At 40.3% G+C, this 20,419-nt stretch overlaps 1 protein-coding gene across 2 annotated transcripts in view; it reads right to left on the minus strand.

The window, feature by feature from the left end:
• Positions 1–5,050: 5,050 nt before the first annotated feature.
• Positions 5,051–20,419, minus strand: part of CLIC5 (chloride intracellular channel 5) — a gene marked incomplete at its 5' end in the record, with an annotated part of 68,387 nt that continues 53,018 nt past the window's right edge. For both annotated transcript variants that reach the window (XM_084202707.1, XM_084202708.1), the window contains 2 exons: positions 5,051–5,343; positions 7,583–7,764. In XM_084202707.1, coding sequence (XP_084058833.1) covers positions 5,176–5,343; positions 7,583–7,764 — 350 coding nt within the window. In that variant the 3' untranslated portion in view covers positions 5,051–5,175. The remainder of the gene's footprint in view (positions 5,344–7,582; positions 7,765–20,419) is intronic.

Genomic DNA, 20,419 nt, shown 5'->3' on the forward strand with positions numbered 1-20,419 from the left:
TGGCAGCAGAGGCACAACCCGCTGAGCTGTGACAATGCCACCATTCAGAGCTGCTTAGCTGATGAGCACAGCTCAAATCCACCACATTCAAACGAATCCTTGGGAGTGTTTTCAGGATTAGCATCCCTCCAGTGAATGGTGAAAGGGGAATGAACTGGGGCAACAGGGGAATAAGATGATTGCTGTGGTCTCTGAGAGGCTGCTGAGTCCTGAGTGGGGAATGCCTGCGGGGTTGCACGGGATTCTTCGGGCTTTTATGTCACGTGTAAAAAAATGGACATATCAAGCTTTGGAAAACAGAACTGGATGGGGTTTCTGGGCTCTTCTGGGGCTGAGTGTTGTTTGGAATGTGGGACAAGGAAATAAAGCAGCTTAATGCTCTCTGCTTTCCCTGCACCTGAGCTGGAAGGAGAGAAAAGGGGCCAGGACTCCTCTTTTCACTGCTGAGGAACAGAGTGGGCTGTCCTAGCTCAGTGTCCAGGCCAGCAGAGCCCTCCTGAAAGGAGGAAAGGGGAAATCTGTGACTCAGAGGGAACATGTCTACCACCTGAGAGAAACCCCCAGGCAAAGCCACCTTCGACACGCTGCCTTGCTCATGTCTGTGCTGAAATTCAAAGTCCAGACTAAACAGTTACTTAACTCTTGGTTAAAGGATCCCAGATGAAAAGACACAATTTAAAAAATTATTTTAATGCTGTTTTCTCAAAAAAAAAAAATATCATTACCTCCTTCAACTTCTCAACAAGTATAAACCTCACAGCTTTCCTGCCTCCTCTGGAATTACTGAGACATTGCAGACATCAAAATTAATGAAGAGATGAAAGATTCAGCAGAGAGGCAAAATCTTACTGGAAAAATAGTTCTTAATAGAAAAAACAATTCAAGAATAATGAATATGTTTAGAAAAGTAATAAACAAAGACAAATTTCCTGATGCTTAAAAGAATACACGTGAAGGAGGACAGAAAACCTAGGGGTTATTTTTTTCTTTAAAACATCAATTTTTTATTTTTTTTTAATAATGCTTCCATGTGATTCTGGTTTTACAGCAGGGTGATTTCCAATGGCTAAATTTTTGCAGTACTTTCAACTCAGGTTATTAGCCAAACTCAGGTGATGCAGACAGGGGGTTTCATCCCACCAGATGGGATACACTAAAACACAGTTTCCTCTGTGCCCATCCACAAGAATCCTGCTACTCATCACTGAGGAAATGGTTATGGCTAACTTGGAGCTGAATTTGAGCACAGACAAGAGAGGGAGAAAGGTGTTTAGGGGTTAAAATAAAATAAATATATATTTAAAATAAATAGTATGTGCAATTCAGCTGAACTTTCTTGTAGGAAACAAAATTGTCTATTTTCTTCGTGCTACAGACTGTCATTTGCCCTGGCAGTGGCTTTTCAGCTGATGCAACCAGAGGAGTAACAAGTAGTTGTATATTCCACACTAGACTTGATAAAGCAATATCATTATGTGATTTCTACAGGAAAAAATGTTTCTTAGAAGCCCTGGTTTAAATGACTTTAAAGAGATATTCTTTAGTCCTACCTGTGCTGCAAAATGACCTCTTGGCAATTCAAACAGTTCTAACAGAGAATAAGGGTAACTAATCTATGGGAGCCTCAAGAACTCCCATACCACTGCTAATAGAAGAAAAATCAATATTCCTTCCAATATGAATGGAGTGTTGGATTGACTGAGCAGGGAGCTTTGAAATAAATATCTAAGAAATGTTTGGATGAAATGGACATCTTCACAGACATTTGGTCTGCATTTCTGAAATGTAGATGATTAAATCCACATTGTTGGCTTCTTCCCTCTCTGCACTATGTCTTTCTTTACATCTTGCAAAAAAATTTATGAACAAAGTTATTGTAAATCTGCAATGTCTGTCTTGTCACTTAGATTCTTTTCAGAAATGCTGCCTTGCCAATGTAGATATACAATCCTGTATGATTAATATTTATTACTTATAATTCTAAATACAATGGAAGGTCACCAAAAATACTCTGCCTAAAAGAGTCTGGAGCCCTTTACAATCTCATTGGTGATGGATCCTGAGCCTTGAGAACCGAGCTCAAAATCTTAGCAAAACACTTTTCTATGTAGGATTTCCAGTATTTCCTGCTTCTGGCAATGGATAAAGCCAAGAAGCACAAAGGTGAGTGAAAGTTACAGATCTGAAAACATAAGCTTGGATTCCAAACCCAAACAAAGGTCAGGGAATGCCTGAACCTGTCCATGATCTCGGATCAGCCTATAATAGAGTTATGAGTAAAATGCAAAGTTAGGTTGCAGAGTGAGACTTGAATTCAGACAGAACTGGCACTGTAGCTGAAAACTGCTCCATTTTCCTCTGATTTCTCATATCCATCATTATATTTTATCTAGATATATTGGAATACTGTGTGAAAAATTAATATATTTATGGATATATTTTGCAATTTATGGAAAGGAAATTAGCCTGGGGACTTTTAGGTTTTATTATGAAATCTGAAAAAGTTTTTAAGAATATGCAAATCATCTCAGAAAAAGCTCATTGCATTTATAGATAACTTTATTTTTTATATAAGCCCAATCATTTTTAAACATCATTTTTTTAAAAACAGATGCAATTCAAGGTCACTGAAATCAACTGATTGTGATTTGGCCCTCTTCTATGAAAAATAGAGACAAACATATAGGAGAATTTCAGAACTATGAGATTCAGCAAAATGGTGAAGATTCTGAGATGGAAATCAGGGCAGACACTGGTTACCCTGGTTCACCTGCCTGAGATCTGCTGCCTGTTTGGACAGTCTTCTTTTAGAACACAAATAGAATAAGCAGAGAGAAACAATCTGCATCTGCTTCTGTGTCTTTTTTTCAAATGTTCAAAGTAACTGTGACTAAGAAAAGCTACGGACTGAATTGCAAACCTGGGAAAAGGCAAATGAGAAAAATGCAGTTTCTGTTGGCTGACAGGATCATACTGAGAGTAAAAAATCCCCTGGACCATTGATCAGACAGAAGACTTTTCTCTAGGAACGAGCTTGCAGAGCTTTGCTAATTATACTTTTCTAAACTGACCAAGCCATCCTGACCCAAGTGTTGAATGAAAACAAAAACCAGAAAGACAGAAAGAAAGAATCAAGTCAATTAAGATAAATAAATAAATAAATAATTGCCAGAATTTTTAAAAAGAAAAAAAAATAAAATTATATCACAATAATTTCAATCTCATGAAGAAATGTTTTTAACAAGCCACATGTGCTTGTGCAGATACTTCTAATCTCATCAGATTTTTCTGGCTGCTATTAGTGTTCTCTGAGCCAGCTGATTTCTCAGCAATATTTTAAGGAGTGCCAGCCTTTGCCTTCCAGTCTAGCCACTGCTAAAATAGCCCATTCTAGGAGAAGACTTTGGGAGTTCATGGATTTTCTTCCAAGGTTTTGAAAGTTCAGAACAAATTGACCATTGCATGTGAAACAATAGTCAACCACAAACTCTCTTCTGTCAATGAGCAACATTCTGCTCCCAGCTGGGTTAGTGTGAAAAGTGGAATTGTCCCACTAAAGCAAAAGGATGGTTTCAGATTGTCATCAGCATCACACAGCAGAGCCTGGCTTTCGATGTTGTTCCACTTTCCCAGCTCTCTCACTGCAAACATTTCTGCTGTGAGGTTCCCCTTGGTCACAGCTCACTAGCTTGGGGTTCCCCTCAAATCAGTGCAGCTTTAGCAGCTCTGATCAGAAGGGGAGCCACATGAGGTTACAGCTCAGCTTTATTTTATCTTTTAAAACAGCAATAAATCCCTCCACAAACTGAAACACACGAACCATGTGCTCTCCTGTATGCACTGGAACACATGAGTTTCAAGTGAAAGAGCTGTCATTCTGAATCTGCTGAAGAAGCGTGCAAATAATCACCAGTGTAAAGCAGATGTGCCAGGCAGGCACTGCAGACAGAGCAAAATAATCTCTTTTAGGAAAAAAATGCGTAATTCAGAATTGTGGAACCTGGATGGGTAAGGCCTGGATGAGTGGGATTGTGGCACCATGCACGGATTTCTGCTAGCACACTTGCTGAATTCCTGGCTGGATACATGCCTGCCACTGTGCCAGCCTGCCCTCTCTGAGGCTCTCACAGCAAACTGCTCCTGGGGTGAGATGCTGAGCACTTGCAAGTGACCCATCTGGAGCCCAAAGCGCTTCCCCTGCCTGGAATCCGTGTGCAGTGACAGCTCCCCACTGCCGATCCAAGTTTCCCAAGATAGCAATTACAGAGGAACTGGCAACCATACAGTCAAGACGACAATATCCTGCGTGGTTTGCTTTGCTGTGCCAATTCCCTCTGTGGGTGCTGGAGTCAATCTGCTGCCCCTGTTATTGCTGTGTCTGTCTGTCTCTACCAACCAGCAGATCCACTGGGCATTTTGGCACAGGGCCTGCTCTTCCAAGGGCTGCCTGCTCAATTGCTCTTTCACTCTCTTGCTTTAAACATTCGGATCCAACAACACCATGCAAATTTTATGCAGAGTAGCATCTGCAAGTCTGACATATTCACTCAGGCTTCCCCCTCTTGCGCCAAGTTAAAAATAAATACCCTATAAACTCCTGGGCCTGCTAAGACAGAAGATGCATTCAGAGAGTTTATTTAAATATAACTGCTAAGAGCATTTCTGCTTTAGGGTCAAACTCCTATTTTTCCCCTCTCCCTCTCCTAAATTTTGTTCTTGCCTCAAGGATCTTAATAGAACTAAAGGAAAAAGCGTCCTTGAAATAATCTAGAGAGGAACCAGTTCTATGTGTTCCTAACTCTCTTACCTGAAATTTCAGCTATTTTTAAAATTCCAAAGGATGCAGATCATGATGTACCCCCCAACACAGAACAAGAAACTAGTCAAGCGGACTCATTTCCAATACTGATTGCAAATAATACTAGTTGAGCTAGATCTTGGATTAGACTTCAAAGGGTGTCCACCCCCACACCCCCACCCCTCATCCCCCCGCCCCCCTCCCACTACAGCTGCCTTCCCTTTTCTCCGGGGAGAGGCAGATTTATCCCTGCCCAATACACCTGGAACAAGTGAAGTCACGAAGATGCCAACCAGACAGCATAACGATAAAGTACATCTTAAGGCAACAAGGAGCAGAGTCTGTAAAAGGGGATACTGAGCCATGGCTGGGGGCAGTTAGGACTTGCTGAGCCTCTTGGCCACATCTGCATAGGCTTGCTCGATTTCTTTGTCTGCTGCACAGGTGTTGGTGAACTCATCCCTGCTGTACGCATTCTTCAGGTACCGCCACAGCCCCGTCATCTCCGCCGGGAACTCGAAGTTGCGGTATTTCTTTGCAACAATCTAAAGCAAAGATAAAACACCTGAAAAAAACCATCTCACAGGGGATGCATCTCCTTCTTAGGGAGCTTCTTGCTCTCTTCTGTCATATAATTAATAGCAAATGAGAGGAATGTTTGGAGAATGAGGGATTTATCATAGAAAAGCCTTAGAAGTGACTGCTGGTTGTCCCCTATCTTGCAAGGCTGCTGCTTGGCCTAAGGATACTCTAAAGCTACCACCTGGGTACTGTTACTGAATTTCAACTTTTAAGGTACTTGAAGTTCATTGATTTTACCATATTGGGTTTTGGTTTTTTTTTTACAAGTCTTAAGTACATCACTTAAAGCTGAGACACCACATAAGCAGGGCCTGAATCATCAAGAGCACGACAGATTTAAGAAAAAGGCATTAGTAATTATTATAAGATATTTTCATATTAATTATTATATTCAACATTATTTTATATATATATATGGTATTATATTTCAATATATGTAATATATTTTCCTGGTTAATGGTGTCAGAGGATATAACCACCTACAGCTGTTGGAAGGTTGGATCCATGTTCATGAAAAGGAAAAATGCAGGGTGGTATGAGTACCATGATTAGGAAACCAAGGTGATTTAGCATATATTAGAAACAGGAGCATTGGGATAAGCTGAGAGAGAAAATGGTTATTTCAAGACTTGTTAGACTAGGAAACTGTCTATCAAGGCGAATTTTCGATTTCTAAAAACACTTAGGCCCTTATTCAGGAAAATAGTTAAGTGCATACTTAATTTTAAGCACCTGTACAGTCCCATTGAAGTCAATGGGATTAATCTGCACTTAAAGCTAGTTGGTTGGTTAAGTACCTTGCTGGATTGGGATATTTCAGTTTCCCTGTAGGAATATACCATATAGAATAAGCTTGTGGTGACAGAGTGAACTATCTGATAGGAAAGGATGGATTAGCTAATTTAATGACTGCTTCCAATCTCTAATTTTTCTGACAGTATAAAATTGTTCCTGGACATAAATTACACACATATGTGCCACAGAGTTCCCCTTTATTTTTAAAGCACATGGTTTTCCATCTCAGATTTCTTAGGACAGTCATGTTCTCAGAAACAACTGTGATTTGTTTCTATTACCAGGATCCACTTGGTATATGCAAGTCCAAATCCTGTCCTAAACTGCATTTAATTAAGCATTCTTGCCTTCCATGATGCTTAACACACTTATGGGGAAGATAAAACCTGCTGGGCAACTTAAGTTAACATTTTCAAAATTTCCAGCACACATCTTCCATCAAATGAAAAAATAATTCACCCTTTTCTTCTATCTGTTAAATGTTTTTCAGGCAATAACCTATGGCTACGCTTGTCTGAGAAAAAATTTCATTCTCTTTTTACATCTTTCATTTCATCCCTAGGAGACAAGAACCAGTGAGGGGCCACACATTCATTTTGCATTGTCTGACTCCAGCATTGCCAATGAAGACAAGCCAGAATAAGCACTAAACCTGTGAGGATATTATCACATTTCTCACCTGGTGACTTATGTGCTTTCTTAATTTTTTTTTCCTTTTTGCATGTGTGCAGTCAGCTCCCAGGCTCAGTTTATGTTTTGGCTCACAGAGTCAAATTAGATGCATGACTTGGCTTTAATTCCTAGCTCACTCACTTGCCAAGGTCTGCCAGGTACTTGCGTTATTCTAAAGCAACATGTCATCTGATAAGTTAAATAAATGCAACATTTAGAAGTCAAGATGATGTACATGATTTGCACTATACCAGCAACCATCGTACATCTTAAATCCCAGACCTTGGCAATGACTTTGATTTGTTAACTTCTCTGTGTGAAATACCAGATGGAATAAAAATTCCCCAAAGAGACGGACTGCTGCTCTTAAGTTACAAATGGGTGGGAACTGACTAAAGTTTTGACATGTTTCTTAAGGGCATTAGGAACTAATTAATACAAAAGACTTCTGCTATTTGCAGCAGGGTAAAAATAAAGAGACAAGACATCTAGAACTTAGTACTGTCTTCACCACTAATAAGGGATGGGACAGTTTTCCCATGAAGTATAAAGTTCCTTTCTTTAACCTGTAGGAAACACTGAAGAGCAAAACTGTGCTTCAAACTGCTCTTCTAGGCCTTAAGAACTCTGCTGAAATACAGAGAGTACAAAAACATTGGCTATGGCACTCAGCTGTCAGAGCAAGGCTCATCATGTCAGATAAGGCCTCTTTGACCATCTCACGACACCTTTTACCTTGACAACGTGGAGTTTGGGCAGAAGGTTGCAGTCAGCAAGTGTCAGGTCATCTCCATCCAGAAATTTGCGTTTAGACACTTTTTCCTCTTCAGTGCTGTCTGCATCAATCTCCTCTGGCAGGGGAGTTCTCAGGTAGTCATCCAGCTTCTTCAGAGCCTTCACTAAGCCTCTTTCAAGCGCTTTGCCCAAAAAAAGGAAAGAATAAGTGATTAGGGCAGGATAAGAATTGTTTATAAATGCTCATTATCAATGGCTATGGTAGTGTCAAGAAAAAAGGCCAAGAATTTATTCGTTGTTAATTTGTGCTCCAAAGCTGACACAATCCCATGGAAAAGTAGCCCAGCAAAGAACATCTGCCTGAGGATAAAGCTTATCCTGCAGTGGGAAGAGGGACACAGGCACCTTGCTGTACCATGTCTTCTCCTGACAAACAACAAAAAGCAGTGAAAGAGATCACAGAGGGAAAAAACAGCTTGACAAGATGATACACCAAAAAACCACATATTGTCTACAATATTCTTCTGGTTTGTTGAAAGCCATCACACAGGAACTGAAACTGTATACTGCTCCTTCATTTTTCTAACCAGCTGCATAGGACTGCAATGAAGCAGAATTTTCTAGCATTACTTCAGCTCCATCAAGTCTTAATTTTACTTCTTTCAACACCCTTGCAGAGTAATTAAAGGCAATAGCAGTAATTCCAAAGATGCTAACCAGAGCTCCATAGAGCTGAAAGATACGCTACAAATGAGATGAGATATTAGCCAGTGTTAAAATTCCCATTCAACTCTGGTTCAACTTGGATGCAAACGCTCTTTTTGAGAAATCTCAAATAGTCTCACAATGGAGAGGAGACTCCAGACCTTTTAGTTCAGTTACTGGAGAAAATGTCCCACATTGCTGCTGGCTCCAACAAATTCCAATGTTCAAATGCCATCTACACCTCTACAGCAGAGTGCAAATTTTTCACCCAGGCAAGGAATTTGTGTTTTTATGCTTCGTTGTCAGGACAATAGAAAAGCTGGCTTGCAATTGCAAGTGCAATTTGCATTTACAAAAAGCTGGATAACTGTGCAGGTTTGCGCATTACTCAAACTGCAAACACTTGGGGCAAGGAAGGGTCTTTCTCTGTTTCTGTCTGAAGGGTGAAAAGCATGATGGAGTCCTGGTCCCCTACAAGTGCCCCAAAGTGCTAAAGCAACACAAATAAGAAACAGCAAGAATTTACAATGTGAAAAAATAACAACATGACTCATGGGCTTAAGGCCAGAATTTCAGCGGGTGAAAATTACCTGCAGTGATTTATACTTGCTGCAGATGTGGCCTGGAGTCATTATTAATGGCCTAATACTGTAAAATCTTATATCTGACTAACTTACTGCCACTGAACTTAGGGGAGAGTTACTCAGGTGGCATAGCACTACAAGGCCTATGGAGATAAGTACAAGAACTGATGGGCTCAAACTGAAAGAGAGGAAATTTAGTTTAATATATGCAAGAAATTCTTTATGGTTACCCAGAGAAGCTGTGGCTCCATCCCTGGCAGTGTTCAAGGCCAGGGTGGACAGGACTTGGAGCAGCCTGGGATAGTAGGAGGTGTCCAAGGCAGGGGGTTTGCAACTAGATGGTTTTTAAGGTCTTTTCCAACCCAAACCTTCTACAATTCTACGGTCCTAAATGTATTTATGGACCACAAGAGGCACTCAAAAGGGCTGCAGCAATCACCCTTCACAGAGAGCCTTGCTGACACAGGTAACTCCACAAGCTCTGCCATCAGCTGCCCCTGTGCTTTTGGCACAGGGAGAAAGGCAGCTTGTCCAGGGCCACTGAGAGAGCAGGAGCTGAACACCACAGAACATGATTTCCCTGCTGCCCTAACATCCATTAAACCTGTGCCAGCAGTGGAAGTCAGATTAAGCCACTTGATGCCTCGCTCCCACTGAAGTCTCTTGGCCCAGCACCAGGGAACCATACCAGCTCTTTTGTGGCTGACTCTGAGACACAGTGGCAAACCCTGGCTTAATTGATTGACTGGAGAAATGACTGCAATCCAACTGAAAACACCCCCACAAACATAGCAGGGAGGGAAGGAATTTTATTTCTGAAAGCAGAGCATCTAAAGCGACTGAAGTGCTGCCATGCATAAAACAAAAGTGTTGCCATCCTTCATTTAATCAATTCAAATTGAATTTTGACACTGACATTCTGCTGTCAGATGCTGGCAGTAGTGCCTTTAATCGCCTGCAGCTGTCCTGCCTCGCAGCTTCCACGGGAGGGTAGGAACTGTGGAGTGTGGCAGCACTCAAAGGATTTAGCAATCTCTTTTTGGTTTGACCTGTACCATCTGTTGAATAGACAGTTCTGCTTCTCTTGGTCAGCCTCAGACTGTGTCCTCTTACAACATGCTCATGTAGAGACAGTGGACTCAAATTACTGCGATTTCATTCAGTTTTGTTCGTCCGGGTTTTAGAGAACTGGCTGAACACTGACCACTTCCCAGTATTCCCTTCACCCAGTAGGATTGTTGGTTCTCCAAGTCATCTGAGCAATATTCCAGAGTCAGGAGGATGTTTGATGCTTTGTGCTAGCCCATGGGGTCAGTCAGGTGTGTGCACAGGGACACCAGCAGCAGGTGAAGTGTGTTTATGTAACTCTTCTGGAACTTATTAGGTTTTGGGCTTGTTTTTTGCTCTTATTGCTCTATCAAAGTGCGTCATGGATGTCCCAAAAACAATGCCTGGAGTGCAGCCTGTTTGTGACAGCAAGAAAAACAACTGTCTGAATTCATGGTTGGCTCTTGCATACAGCAGCTTTAGGCCAGAAATAAGTGTGTATGTTCAGGGCTCAATACATCTGTGACCTAATTCACAGGCTCTTCTGGAGCCCACAGGATGCTGACACCTCACATTGAAATCACCACAGTCAGGACCATCTTCTATCCTGACAGGCAAGAACTGAACAACTACTTGTGACATCAATGACCCCATTTTTTTAATCAAAACTCTTCATAGTAAATTAGATCTTAGATCCTAGTAAAGTTTTCAGAACAGTCTGGAAAATAGGAAAATAGTGAATAAGAGAGAACTGCTCTCCTTCCAATTAAATAGTGAAAAAAAATTGAAAAACTAAGAGAATTAAAACATTGCCACATCAAGTGGATTTTAGGTGCACAGGGTCAGTTTTTTAAAGCCTGTTGATGATTTCCAAGGCATTTTTTGAAATCCATATTCAAATATCCACATTGCAAATCCTACTTTCTAGGTGCCCTAACACACTCAGATCTATCTGTAGGATTTGGAGTCTTATGTTCCTTGCGAAGATACTCAGGGAAATCCCCACTCAAAGTAGGAGAATGTGTAAAAGAATCTAATTTTCTCTCTTGCCTGGTAGATAGTTATGCATTATGTGAAAGGTGAAAAGTTGTGAATGGAGACCAGGAAATGACCTCTTCAGAATAGCCTACAGCTCTGAATGTTCTGGAACTCTTCCTGAGGAAAGAACTGTCTGGGTTCACATCACTGATCAAACTCAGCCTGGATTAATTCCTTAAATTTGAACTCAATTCCAAACTTCCCATACTATGGCTATTTCATGAAAAGCTGGGTGACTCTCTACATTGTCTCCACTGAGAACATAGGGGAGAGGATGCACTCACCAAGGCAGGGGCCATGTGAGCACCAGTCAGCACTAGACTGGATGAAGACATTTAAAAAGAATTGAAGATCTAAAAAGTTACTAATCCCCATTTGTGAGAGTACCACCCACAGTGAATTTCAGAAGTGGCTAAGCACCTAATTCCCTTGGCAACTTGTCCTCTGGGAAACATCATTAAAGAACTAAATAGCTTTGCTGATAACAGCTAATGGGTGGGATTAATCTTCCCTGAAGTGAGTAAAATTAAAAGAATAGGTTTGAACTAAACACGTTGAGAGTTTCCTCTCTGTTCAGTGGAATTTTCTCTTCTACACTTGGTTTTGGTGACCCCCAAATGAGCTGTGGGGAGAACTTCTCCTGAAGTGTAGAATCACACCCTTGCATTGTCTTGGTAATGTCAGGGTGGAGGATTCAACATTACAACACCAAGTAGAGCCAGGCCTGAGTATGTGGCTCTGAGCTGCTTTTGAAATTTCTACCTCCAACTGCTTCCCCACCCTGCAGACTTTCAATAGGAACTTAGAGATCCCAAATGTGATCAGCTCTGAGAGAGGAGCCCTGTCATCAGCTTATCCATGCAACAGCTGAAATGTCTGAACTCCGGGAAACCATTTTTCTGGACAGTGGAATCACCAAGCACAAAGGCACCAGCATCATATTGCCTTCACTGGGATATATTTAATATAATCTCGAATTCCAAGAAATTCTACCCATGTATAGACAAAATCCATGGTGGAACCATCTCTCTCAGCCTTCTCTACTTCATTTTGGGCTACTTATGTAGCCAAAGACAACTTCTAGCAATGACAATCCTGCCCGGTCATCCCACCAATAATAAACAATAATATTAGTTAAAAAACCCTCATGAGCTTTTTGTGATTTTTCTTCTCCCTTCAAAACTAGGATTTTAAACAACTTTACTTAAGAATTCTGAGTTAGAAGCCAGAAAAATAGCACTTTCCAACCTCAAAGCAACCACAGAACACTTAATGAATGTATTACCATCTGTCAAATGCACAGGGTGAGGTTCAATTTAGCTGATGATACCTAATTCACATTGACGTTCTGTTTTCAGCAGAAGGTTACTTGATGTTGAACAATGAGATTAACAAATTCTGACATGCACAGAAATACAAATAATGTAACAAAAGTTAATAATGGGCAAAACTGTGCTCTCAGTTACGCTGACATAAAAGAGGAGTAACTGCATTGTCAACAAGCTATTCCATATTTACTCCAGTTCAACCAAGAACAGACTTTGGCTCTGTAACTCAACTCTTCAAGCAAAAACTTCCTTAAACTATTAGCCTGTGCAACTATTTCCAGGGGATGGAGAGAAACCCTTGTGCCTTGAAGTACTTATACTACATCTGAGCAAAACTTTGGAAAATGTAATGCATGGAGCAATCCTGCAAGTCAAGGAGAGGGCCAGATGACAAAGATACATGAATAGGTACTAAGGGTGAAATTTTGGCCATCCTGAAGCTCATGGAAGTTTTGCTGTTGACTTCAGTGGGATTAGGATTCCTCCAGAAGCTTTTAAAGCCAAAAGAGACTATTTTAATCAGTTAATCTGACCCCAAAATAATACCAGCCATAAAACTTCCAACGTCAGCGGTCGTTTCCATCCCTGTTTTCTGTGGGTCAAATAAGGCTGAAGCAAAATGGAAAGTAACTCGAAAGTAGTAAAAGAAAAACGGATTGGAAAAAGTAAAACTGATTCAGACTGCCCACACCCACAGCATTTGCAGAGGTCAGGCGAGGACTCTTTTTCCCTTTCCTTGAACTCCAAATATTTCCTTCCTTGTTTAATGTTGGGACAAGGAGAAATAGCAAAGCAGACAAAGCACATAAACACCAATCTCTGTGGCCTGAACGAGCCACTGGAAGGCAAATCATTCCATTTTAAAATAGTAGCCTCGGAAAAGCTGAATTACCACCAGAGAAGCCTCAATCTCACTTTCTCTATCTCTCTCACTCTCTCTCACAGGCAGACTGGCTACCTAAATTTAAAATAGCTAAAATGTGGTGAGATGTCTACTTTTTTATGCGCTTGTGTGGAACCTCTTGCAGGATAAGGATTTCACTTGATAGTTATTATGGAAAAAGATTCAAAGCATAGCAGGCACAATCAGAGTACTAAGAACAATAGATTTTTAAGCAAACTGAACATAAGAACTATTTGATTTATGTGAAAAGAGAGCAAAAATAGTTAGTTTTTTAAACAAACTTAAAGAAAAAAAAATTGCAAGAATTCTAAACAAACACAAAAACAAAAAAGTCATGTTTGGGGATAGTTGGTTAAGTAAGTCTTGCCTAGACATCCAATAATTTTTGCATCATTTTTTAAATGGTGGCAATCTTCAAAATTAACATATCATTTCCAAATTAAAAGGAGAATAACCTTCTGTCTCAAACAGTTTTAGAGAAAATACTTTTACTTTCCAAAGCAAGTTATTATTCACAAAATTCCACCCACATTTGCCAATAAATCAGGTTACTCACACCACCCATGGCATTTTTATTAAATAAACCTTTTGTCACAAAACGTTTTCTCCAAGTCAAGGACAAATATGTGTGGCCTTCTTTCTAAGTGATTATCCCTGTGACAACAAGGCTTCAAAGCGACTGAAGCCCAGCAACATCTTGTCTTTTGTAGACAACATCTGAAACTACCTGAGGCTGATCTCGGCACAACTGCAAGGTTCTTAATTGTCAAGCCCAGGCAAGTACAACAAACCATGATCCATGTACAAAAATGAACAATTCCTGCTGCTACCCTGGATCACTGATTGATGTTTTCCCTTTTTACTGCTTTCTTCCATTGCCCTCCTGTAAGATTTATCCTGTAACACACGCAAATGAGCTTGGTGAAATACCAATGAGGGAAAAGGGGGAACAGTACATAAATATTCACAGTCTCAATCAAACCATCTGAGATTTATTTTTCCTTTAAAAAAACAAACCACCTTTCCTGATCACTTCCAGATTCAGTTTGATATTATATGAGACCCAATACTGTTTTCTGGTAGGAGAAAGGAACAAGCTAAGAAACAGCAATTTAAGGTAAGAAAATAATATCATTCCACTAGTCTGACAGTCTGATTAAAAACCAAGGATTCATATTTTCACTCTCTTTTTTCTCCATCCTGCCCTTTTTTTTTGTTTTGTTTTTTTCCAGGCTGGCTTAACAGAGTATTGTAACTTTAATCTGTATAGATTAGTTCTTCTCCAAGGAGGAGCTGTGACTGCAATACACGTGACTCTGTACTCCATATTGAACAGTTTACATTCCCCCCTGTGATTTCAATAAAACCCTCGAGATCTGAGTGCTGCCTTGACTTCTTCTGTTCAGCCATTTAAGAGTTGGGTGCCTTGTCTAAGCTGGTTCTGTAGGTTCCCTCTCTGCTCAGAGGGACTGAGCATCCCCAGAGGGTAATTCCATCCAACTGCCTGAGACACCTGATTCAGACCAGGGTGACTCACTGCACACATGCCCTTCTTGCTGCGTGAATTACAGATGAAACCTAAAGGACTAGCTCAGACTAGACACCTCACTTTCAGGGAGGTGAAGTCAGGCGAGATGAATCCTACCCTTTGAATATAATTTCACAGTTCACCCAAGTGATCTAGGATAATACCTCCAATTTTTTTTAAAGTCACTTAAATACTAGGGTTTACTCCCCACAGGGTAAATACATTGCCCATTTGAGCACTGCAGCATCCTTTCCAGACATGTTTCTGCCTCATAAAATCCCCAGCTCTGAGCAGCAAACGAGTGGGAGGTCACTGAGAGAGCCATTGGAAATGCAGAGGAGGGTGAAGGTTGTGTGCTCCCATGCATCCAAGGCATTTAGATGCCTAAGTCTGGGCCAAAGGGAGTTTCTGGAGTGATTCAGCTCTCCTATTAAAGATGCTCCACTCCAGATAAATAATTCAATATTCACTGGAAAAGAGACTTGTGCATGTTCCCACAATAAAGGTGAATGCCCACACAGCCTTGTGAAAAAGCCGTGATCTGTCTCTGACCACTTAATGAATCAACAAATACCTTGTGCACACAGAAGAGAAATAAATTAGTGTCTCTTACTCCTCAAATCCACTTTTTCCTGGTTTGGGGTTGTTTTAGGGGACAGGAGCTCATGTTCATCTTCCAGACAAGTCAGAGCTGGGACTTGAAAAGGTTTTTTTTACTCCCAGTCAGTGCTGGGGTGAGCAAACACCAGGAATGGAGTGAGTCACAAAAAGATGGGGCACATATGGAAACAGCCACACAACTCTGGTCACAAATCACCTTTCAGACATGGTCTGAGTCAGGCATAAACAGGGACACATTTTCCATACATGTAGGCACATATATGATGTTCTGTGCATGTGCAGTGAGAGAAATGGAAGTGCTAAGCACCAGCAGCTCTTCATCCAGAACTCAGAGGAACATGGAGCTGACATAGCTGAGGGATACCCCAAGAACCCTCAGAAACCTGGACACATCAAAAATCTGTTGATTTGCTTATGGGTAAGATTTCCCTTGCCTGACTTCCAATTGTTAGGTAATTAGTCTGGCTTAATTGTTCAAGTATCCCTTAGTAATAAGAGAAAGGCACCTCAAAAGGAAATTCTCCCAACTTTAGACTCATATTTTAAGAAAAAATCAAAATGCCCTTTAGAACTACCTCTCTCCACTGATCAGAAATAAACCAGGACTTTTGAATGATTAATATATAACTTTTAGACAGATTTAGGTGAGATGATCCCACTCTTATCGTCTCTCTTCCCTTCTCACCCCATCTACAGACTAATGATGTGGATGGGTGGTGGATGGATGGATGGATGGATGGATGGATGGATGGATGGATGGATGGATGGATGGATGGATGAGAGCTTCACCCAAAAAAGTTTGGGATATTTTGACAGACTCAAAACCTCCATAGAAGGAAGGAGAAAGACTGGAAGCTCAATTCCCAGCTACCTTTTCTTAAGTCAGAGAGCAATGATCCAAGGATTAAGAGGTTACCTGGATTTAGGAGACCTGAGTCTCTTCTCAAGTTTTCTATATGGCCTTGTAAAGATAATTTAAATGATTTGCCCTGCCATGTCCTATATCCAATATAAAAATTAAAATATTATTTGGCCACAAACTTTACATTAGTAAAGCAGTAATGCACCAGCTGTGGAAATATGTTCCAGGTTAGACATGATAAACAAAAAGAAGGGGCATCTTGGCATCTTTCTATTTTTGTGATACCATCTGTCCTACTCCCAGATTAAACCTAGTGAAGCAGCTGAATCAATAACACCCTAAATAGTAAGTTAGACATGTTATTCAAGCATCTAGAAAGATTGTTTTGACTTGTTTCTATTTTTTTACTGAAAACTCAGGTTTCCTCCCTCCCTTTTCTTATCCATTGTTACATTGGAGGCAAGAAATAAATGGAATTCTTGTAACGTTATCATGAAGAATGCTGTCAGAGCACCTTCAAATGCTGTTTTTTAAGAAGAAAACCCAGGTGTTCAAATGACACCAAAGGAAAGCTTCATTCTCAAGTCTCTTTGGAGTCCCAGTGACCCTGAGGGCAGGAAGCAAGTGAATGTAAAACTACTGGCCTACAAGTGCCCCAGGAAGAACAGCACCGAACTTGCGTTTCACAAATCATGACCCTGTAGCGGCACGTAAGTGACAAGAATCATTTCTAGGGCACGTCCCCAAGGGCCTAATCCTGACCTCTGCCATGTTAGTCTTGTGCAGGTGTCCCTAAAGCAAGTGCAGACAAGCAGCAGCTGATTTGCATCAGGAATTTGGAAAAAAAAAAAAAAATAATAGTATGAGGTTATCCTACCACTATCTCGATTTTTAAGTATGTTCACTCAGAGTTTAAACTTTTGTTTTACTACTGAAGAGCAAAAAAGACTGTTCTGGGACTAACAAAGGAAAACTAATTTCACGTGTCTGCGTTCAAGTAAGAGAAAAGTGAGATTCTGGTAGTGAGTGCAGCTGGGCTTTAGCAGCAGTGCTCTGGGGACCCCTTGTGTTCCAAGACTTAAGTGAAGAAATTTGTTCCTGTACAGGCTGTTGGTGTTTGAATCTTTAATACTAATTTCTTCAAATTCCAGGCATGCAGAAGAACAAAGTCTGCTTCTGTTTACACCAGGATAATCCCAGTTGCATTCCACTGTTTTCAACTATGTTATTTAATTCCAGCATCGGTGAAGACACATGAGAAGGAGACAAAGCAATGCCTAGCTAGCAGCACCTGAGGATGAAATTTTAAAGCTATTAAGTTCCCAAATCCCTTTGTTCACTTGCAAAAATCTCAGTCTCAAATAGATTTATTTTGTATTTCCAGAATTTTCTGTGTTCGATTTTCCAGAAGTTTTGTGCTCAAAAATTTTTACTGAGACACAAAAAGCCATGAGATGATGAGATTTACAAATGAGTCACATCTTAATTCTTTCCCATTGTTTCTCTGCTTTTGAGATTTTTTTGTTTCAAGCCCCTTGAAATGACTTGGGGATCATCGTGATTATGCCTCAACCTCCCTGAAAGGAGCAGAAGCAAAATCAGTTATTATTAAGTTTGGATGTATGAAAACAATCCAAGAATTAGTAGGGAGGTCACATTGCCTCTGTTGCAACTGAGCTGTTGTGGCAAGTATTAAAAACATTTTTCCCAGTTCTGGTGTGCCAAATTAAAAAAAGGAAGAAGGCACTGGGAATTCCAGCAAGAGGTCAAAGGTAAACAGTAAGACAGTGCTCAAGGACTGGAAAAAACCCTCAAAGACCAAAGACATCAGTGCACCAAGAAGACTTCAGTTTCTGCTCAACCAAACCAAATCCTTCTAAGGATGGAACATTAACATGTTTGCTCAATGGGCAAAACTCATTGGGATGTTATTTGTAGGAGATAATAGTTAATAACACAAAGATTCTTCTGGCCTCAAAGTCCATGAAATTCGGCTTACCTTTTTCTGCAATCACAAAAACCAGGATATTTTTACAAGAATTATTTCTCTAATTCCCACTTTGTCACCCCATTTCTAGCAGTGCTTTCAAGCTGAAAGCCAATGACTTAAGATATATCTAATAAAGAAATTTAGCAACATTGATTTTCATTTACATCTTGTTCTTCTTTTCCCTGTTATTTTATGAAGAACATTTTCATGCATTAAAAAAATAATAATTGAAAAAAATCTTTAAAAATCTGTTTAGGAAAAAAACAGAACCTGAGCCAATTCTTTTCCCTTTGAAGTCAACAACAGTTTTGCAAACTGACTTCCAGGAGCCAGTCACTGGGCTATCTACCATGTGATAGCTTGCAACGGCTAAATGTGAACCTGTGAACAATCCTGTCAGGACATCAAGACCAGCTGGGTGTTTAACCCCAAATATTTGGTTATATAAGATTTGGACACTGAACTGAGCAAGGCCATAACTTCATCTAAGTCTTTGCTGTGGGGAGCACACTTCAGATACACCAAGTCTATCACAACAAAGGGAGCTATCCACCAGGACAAAACCATAGAGCAATGAAGTTAAAACTCAATTCTAAATAATAATGCAATTTAGGCCTCCCATTCCAGCAGCAAGGCGCTTAATTCCTCCCAGGACTGCTGCTGCCAGATTGCTCTAATCCATTTCCAGCTGTGCTACTGCTCCTGTGTGCGAGCATGGGAGCTGGGAAACAGAACAAAGCATCCCAGCAAAGCCAGCAGCACTTGGAGGAATATTCCAACACACAGGGGAAATAATTCCCTCTTAAAGGAGAGTGTCTGCCAACTACTGCTCCCACTGCAAGTGTTTTACTCTAGGCCTGGCCATGCATACAGGCCCTGACTCAGCAAAAGCTTGAGACAGTGCCTTAATTTCATCATGTCATTAACCTTGTTGACTTCAGCATGTTCAATAAATTTACATTATATAAATACATATATACTCTTTCTTTTTTTTCTCTCTCTTACTCCCTATGGTATGCTACGTCTTCAAAGTTGCTTCAGCACAGACACGTCAGAAAATTTTGTCTGTTAGTAAATTTAATGCAAATATTTACTATTTCCAAAATGGCTGCATCTAAGACTGTTAACCAGGCATATAAAATCCCTGCCTTGGAGAGCCTGCAGTCTGATCACATCTGGACTTACAGAAGATGTTCCTTTTTTGTTGTTTTTAAATAATGTTTTTCACATTTCCACCAGGAAATCTTTGTTCCTCAATTAGCAAGGCATTAGAAGATGGAAAGCTCAGAAATATTCCCTTATAAGGTACAGATCTCTCAGATTAAGGTGATGGTGTGCTGTCATTTTAGAAAACTGAAAACCTCTTTCTTTTCATGACATAACATTTCAGTTCTCAGTTTTGGCAGGTCGGAAGATATTGGTCCTTAAAGCTGTCACTGGTACCAGACAGAAAATTGATGGCTCTGGGCCTCCAGCCAGCACCATTTTGAGAACTTTCAAAAAAGTTATTTCTCAAGAAAACTTATTTTGCAAACTGCTGTTCCTGGGCATTTTAGACTTTGATTATTGGGCAGAAAGCAGATAATGCAATTTGGGACAGGTGGTAAATGCAACTTGCAGCACTTCTTGAGAAGTTAGCACAAAGCTACACCACAGTTTGGTGATCTTTAAATGTGCGTTTTTATAAGGAGACAGAGTGAACAGTTTTATTAGCATATCATGAGTGAGTTATGTGGGTCATCCCAAATGAATGGCAATAAAAGCTTTATATCACACTCACCAACATGTATTTGGTACTTTATGTGCCACAAATGTTGCAGAAAAGCTATTTTACATATGTTTTAAAGAGTAGGTATTTTTTATATTAGGGCTGGTTTTGTAAAGCTGCCAAGCACTTTAGCTACTATGAGCCCAACATTATTCAGCTCAGGGGGAGTAATAAAAACTTGTTTAAAACATTCTGAAATAGCTTTTTTTTTTTTTTTTTTGTGCTTCAAAAGGCCAAAATTAAAGAATCATGGAATCAGCATGGAATAATGGAATGGCCTGGGTTGTAAGGGACCTTAAAAGTCATCTATTTCCAACCTCTCTGCCAGGGACAGGGACTCCACTAGAAGAATATTCATCCTGACATGTTCCATCACTAAGCAAGTCCTTTTCTCTAAAACAATTTCAAAAGCTCTTTCTAGTCCTTCCGGGTTGTATGACAGAAAACTTGGTATTGTCACAC

Source organism: Fringilla coelebs, assembly GCF_963513975.1.
Source record: "Fringilla coelebs genome assembly, chromosome: 3".
Lineage (NCBI taxonomy): Eukaryota > Metazoa > Chordata > Aves > Passeriformes > Fringillidae > Fringilla > Fringilla coelebs.